This window comes from Cynara cardunculus (assembly GCF_001531365.2).
Source record: "Cynara cardunculus var. scolymus isolate 2C chromosome LG 1, CcrdV1, whole genome shotgun sequence".
Taxonomy (NCBI): domain Eukaryota; kingdom Viridiplantae; phylum Streptophyta; class Magnoliopsida; order Asterales; family Asteraceae; genus Cynara; species Cynara cardunculus.
The window spans coordinates 12,224,264-12,230,427 of record NC_037528.1 but is presented as its reverse complement, the minus strand read 5'-3'; the positions used below and the strand labels follow the sequence as shown (position 1 = coordinate 12,230,427).

Here is a 6,164-nt window from a genome sequence, read left to right as displayed (position 1 = left end):
TAAACCCGAAATAATATTTAACCAGGGACATTTAGAATACATTATTCTAAGGTTATTTATTATGAATAATTAAAACACAGAACATAATATATACATAATAAAATGGGCAATGCCTTTATATTTATCAATTTAATGAAACAAACTCAAAGTTACAATCATCATATGATTGGTTTTTGGGCATTCACTAACACAAGAAACAAAGTGTTCAACTCAATCTTGTCATTCGAGTTTCTAGCAACCATATGTCTTCATTAGCTTCTCTTCAATAACTCGTACTTGTACCTCCCGATAACAATGAAACAAGAACTCCAATAGTTCATGCCGAAGAAGAAAAATTCAAACCAAATCACCAAACTGAATACAATATTTTAGAACCAAATTCATTTGTGGGTCCCATTGTTATCTTTCTGGCAATATATATAAGACACAGAAAAATAAAAATGCAAATTTTCAAAAGAAGTGCAGTCCGATATGTAAGAAGCTACTAAAACACGCATACAAGTTCTCCAATGATCCATAAAAAGATCGCCAGAACCAAAACCTACCGAACGTCACCTGGTCACACCATATATGCACTATTTGAAGACGAGTGATCCCTATCAACAAGAGCCTTTAGGCTAACTTAAGCACACAAAACTTGGTTCATGGCTGCTTGCTGGATCCTAGTGATCTTTAGTTGCGTAGAATGCAAACAACCGAGACTCATATATGTCCTAATTCACCATGTAGCTTAGAAGTCTACGAACAATGCTGTCCAAACTCAAGCAAGCATTACCAATCTCTTTCATGTGGAACAGGATGGAATAATACAAAATTGGTAAATTACTAAACTAACCATGTCAAATTAAAACCTAAAAACCTTTCAAAATTCTTTTGGGTGGTCTACATCACTCTCGACCCTACAGTCCTAACCTGTCTTGTCTTGTCCGGTCTATGTACCAAACACACAGAGACTATTAAGGCATTATGTCCAAGAAACCACCACATTAACTTCCGGGAATTATGCTAACCTTTATAAACCACAATGTTCAGAATCATTTGAAAAATGATGGTCTATCAAGCCCAATTCATAAGAAATATATGCACAAAACACAAGAATTCTTATAACACTCTTCTATGCTATTACAATACTACCATTTATCAAAAGAATTGAATAATCCAATCGCACCTAAAAACTGAATCTACCATCTCTAGTCACCCAGAAAACGAACAGCTTAGTTTTCAAGGCATATGGAATAAACAAGCGGATATGGAATCAAAGAGCCACAAAGCTGCAGAAAATTTACTTCTAAAAGCATATCAAACAACATGATCCAGCAACTATATTGTTTTCTATCATAATCTTTGTGAACGGGAACTCCCATTTAAACTTGTTTTGCAATGCAAAGGATCATCAAGCAAGATAATAGGCATAGTTGACAGTTGAGTTATAAGTAGAAATGGGGGATCATCAAGCAAGATAATATAGTCAATTCATATCACGTTACTCCTGAAACCTTCAAAAATCAAAACAAAAGACACCATTTTAATTGATATTGATATCTTACTTGAAGCCAAGAACCATAAGGGTTCTAGAGATACTATTAGGTCAAAAAGCACTTGATTGATGCCATCTTAACTTATTAAGCCCTTTCAATTCGAGCAAGTAACACTAAAATTAGGTCTTGGAAGTTATTTGCGTAAGCTATAATCAAAAGAAGGGATGGTACATAAATTTAAAGTAGAATTGTTCTTAAATCAATAAGAAATCTTGTAAAAGGAGATAATCGTAGCATCCTCACCAGTTACCAGATGGAAGAAAAAAGAACACTTATGTTTTCCTCCGCAGACGCTTCCTCAGCTTCTTTAACTTGTGCTTGTTCATCTTCTTCTTTCTCTTTTTCTTCACACTATCAGCCCAAATCCCTTGTTCATCATTACCTGAAACAATGTCTTCTTCTTCTTCTTCTGGTACAGCAGATTGAATAAACCCAATTTGAGAAACTGGATTCAAGAAACTCTCAAATGCAAAAGTCGGGTAAAAGCATGAAGAATGATGATGAGGGTTTAATTCGTCAGTTGTTTCGGGTACGCCATTGAAGAAGGGGATCGCGGTGGCGGGTTGAACGGGTTTGGAATCGGGTAAATGGGTCGATGGGGAGAGAATTCGTTTGTTGAGATTAGCAACTAGGGTTGTGCTGGGTGATTGCTTTCTAACAAGCCTTAGGAGAAGGGAAGCCATGGATGAGAGGAAAAAGTAAGAAATTTCAGGAGGGTGAGTACGATGGATCGATAACCCAATATTGTAATTTGCTGGTTAGGGTTTTAGCGAGTTTCAAAATCAAATTACCGAAAAATAAAAAGAAAAAGAAAATAAAAAATGGTTGCCCCCATGCAGGATCGAACTACAGACCTCCAGTTTACAAGACTGGCGCTCTACCACTGAGCTATAGGGGCTTGGGTGCCAAAAGGTGGATACTAAATTATATGAATAAATGTAATTTAAATTTAGGATTTGCAAATAAAACCCTATAAAACATTCCAAAATTACTTCAAACGTATACATCAGTCTGTCTTGTTCAATCTTGTCGAATCCATTCTCATATTAAATGCACCTTCAAGTAGGAGTGTACAGAAAATCAATCGATTCAATTGAAACCGACTAATTCAGTTAGAACTGACCTTGGATATCCAATTGGATCGGATCGGATTAGATTAAAATTTTCAACAATCCAATTTAGATCGGTCGGTTCTTGGATGACAGTCCAAAATCGACCAAAACCGAACCGATCAACATCCAATTAATCATTTGATGATCATCCAGTTTGTCCATCCAACCATTATCCAATTAATTTATTTTCAAATTGCTTAAATCGGAATTTGTTTTTATGTGAGCCTTTGAATTTTTAAGTCCCCTTGTTTTGGCTTTAACACATATTAAAAGTGATTAATCAATTTTTATCATTGTTGAAGAATTGGATTGAAACATAATATATGGATTAAATCCCAACGGATCATCCATTGGATATCCGATAAAAGTATCCAATGAATGAAACCGAACCGATCCAATCATCAATTGGGTTGAATTTGGATGGGTTATCCAATGTTTATTGGATCGGGTCAGTTGGCAAAATCCAACATCCAATGGATAATTTGATCGGTTTGGTTCTCCTCACATTCAATGGATGTCAACTGATGAACAAGTTTACCCTCAAGGGCGTCATCGAATATTTCACCTAATTTATTTGGTATAAAATTTGATGTAAATAAATAATATTACATCAAATTTGGTGTCTTACTATTCATTACATCAAACTAGATGTCTTTATTAAAATGATTTGGTATGTAATATTCCATTGAAGATTGGTATAAAGGGGTGTTTGGTAAGGATTGTGATTTGCCCCTACCCAGTGGAGAACCTGACTCATCCGACCAGAACGATCATGGAGATTCTCTGCTAAAACAGGTCCCGGGGTTGGGGATCCCCGGTAGACTCAAAACGGGGGCGGGGGCCGAAGAATGTTACTCAAGGCAGGGTCGGTATACTTAAACTAACAGATATTCTTCGTGGGGTTTGACTGGGATTGATCGGGGTTTGACCGGGGATGAGATGTTAATCCCCGCACCCCGTCAGGGCTAGACGGAGTCGAGGGCTATTACCAAAAACCGAGGCTAGAGCCAGGAATTACATAACCCGTCTCATCCCTACCATGTTACCATGCCTAGTGTGTTGGTCAAAATTAAGTGTTTCTTTGAAATCAAAAGGGGGTCTAATTGATTAATGTAAATAATTTTATTATTTAAAATTTATTTAAAACAAAAACAATTTTATTAATTTATTAACTATTATAATTGAATTTTTATATAATAAAGATAACAAATACGTTTTACAATGATCAATTCATTAATCAATATAGTTGTTCTTCGTATTTTTCAAAAATACAATTTTTTCACCTTTAAATTGGTTTATATTTTAAAAAAAACGATCTAACTTTGCAGATAATCGAATTAAATATAATTCATTAAAACTGTTAAATCATCAATTAATATGATTGAAATTAAATTAGACAAACATTAGATTGAAAATAAGTGTGTTTTCTATGTATGGATATATGCAACACTTCTTTATAGGCTATTTTTTTTTAAAAGTAGAATATTAAAAGTTACAATCTTTAATAAAAAATTGCATTCAACTCCAACAATTATTTTTTTATAGCAACTCTAATACTAAGGTGGCGTTTGGTTTGCATAATGTTTTTGGATGAAATTGAATATGTTAAAAAAAATTGACTTTGGAGAAATTATAATGGAATGTTGTCAGGTTTGACCACCTGTTTGGTTGGCAGACATTGGAATGAAATCTATTAAAGAATTGGAATCTGTCTGTTTGGTTCACAAAATGTAGCTTTAGAATTGGAATAAAACATTGGTAAATGACCAAAATGCCCTTTTTTAAAAATTTTATTTTTTTAAAACTAAAAATACTTTAATAAAATAATTATTTAATATGTAAAACAATATAAAATACACAAGCCAAATATAATCGTAAGCCAAACGACGTTACTAAATCGATGGTAGTCGGCGGAGGTTCAGATGGTCGTGGTCCACAGTGATTCAGATCGATGGTGGTCCGTAGTAGTTTAGATGGAGGTAGTCAGTGGTGGTTCAGATAGGCGGTGGCGGCGATGGTTGTCCAAATCGGTGGTGGTCGGCAGTATCCGACGGTGATTCAGATCGATGGTAGTCTTTGGCGGTTGGCAGTGATATAGATCGATGGTGGTTCGTTGTGGTTCAAGTGACGATGGTCGGATGTGGTTCAGATCGACGATGAATCAGACTGGTGATGGTCAATGGTGGTTTAGATCGGCGGTGCTTCAGATCGGTAGTAGTTGGCGGTGGTTCAGATCGATGGTGGTCTGTGGTGGTTCAGATGGCGATGGTCAACAGTGGTCCAGATCGGTGGTGGTCCATGGTGGTTCAAATAGCGGTTATCAGCGGTGGTTCAGATTGATAGTGAATCAGATCAGTGATGGCTCAGATCGGCGGTGTCCGATGGTGGTTTAGATTGATAGTGGTCGGCGGTGGTTTAAATCAGCGGTGATTCATATCGGTGCTAGTCTATGGTGGTGGTCGGCGGTGGTTCATATCGGTGGTAGTCGGTGGTGGTGGTGGTGGTCGGTGGTGATTCAAATCGGTGGTAGTCGGTGGTGGTTTAGATCGGTGGTAGTTGGTGGTGGTTCATATCGATGGTAGTCGATGGTGGTGGTCGGCGATGGTTCAGATCGGTGGTAGTCGGTGGTGGTTCAAATCGGTGGTAGTCGGCAGTGGTTTAGATCGGTGGTAGTCGGTGGTGGTTCATATCGATGGTAGTCGATGGTGGTGGTTCAGATCAGTGGTAGTCGGTGGTGGTGGTCGGCGGTGGTTCAGACCGGTGGTAGTAGGCGATGGTTCAGATTGGTGGTAGTGGGCGGTGGTGGTCGACGATGGTTTAGATCGGTGTAGTCAGTGGTGGTGGTCGACGGTGGTTTAGATCGATGGTAGTCAGTGGTGGTTCAGACCAATAGTGGTCGGAGGTGGTCGACAATGGTCATATTGAGTTTTATGAGATTAAAGTATATTAGGTTAATGACATATTTGGTATAATGAAGATAGAGATTTCATTCCATCAAAATACCATGTAGTTGCTAATGAATGTTAAATTCCTTTATTTATGGAATTTGTTGGATTTTGAATATTTCTTTCGTGAAAAAGAATGAACTAAACGAGGGAATGAAATTTGGTCAATGGAATTCAACATTCCAATTCCATTAGATTTTTTCAGAATCTGCGAACCAAACGTCACCTAAGTATATTATTAAAATATTTAATACATTTAATAAAATATTTAATTCTCTTAAACATTTATTTTTAATAAATTTTATTGATGGAAAATATTAAAATAATAATTTCTTTCTTTATTTAATTTTTTTTTTAAAGTAAACATGACATAGCTGTTGAAGTAAAAGAATTACTAAAATTCTTCATTTATCTATACTATATTATAAAGTATTTGGCTAAAACTCTTAAAAACTCTTAAACCCGTTCATCTCTATCCGATTTCATCCCATATCTGAATTCGTGTAACTAACTGCAGATAAACACAATCAAATACAAGATAAATATCTCATTTTAAATATAAAAAATCT

The 6,164-nt window shown here is 36.2% G+C and overlaps 1 protein-coding gene and 1 non-coding gene across 2 annotated transcripts; both read right to left on the bottom strand.

The window, feature by feature from the left end:
• Positions 1 to 1,810: 1,810 nt before the first annotated feature.
• Positions 1,811 to 2,221, bottom strand: LOC112511565. The gene has a single exon (XM_025117277.1). It carries the CDS (start codon positions 2,219 to 2,221, stop codon positions 1,811 to 1,813), a length of 411 nt encoding a protein of 136 aa, XP_024973045.1.
• A 143-nt stretch (positions 2,222 to 2,364) lies between these two features.
• TRNAT-UGU lies at positions 2,365 to 2,436 on the bottom strand. The gene has a single exon. It is a non-coding gene; the product is annotated as a tRNA-Thr (tRNA).
• Between the last annotated feature and the right edge of the window lie 3,728 nt (positions 2,437 to 6,164).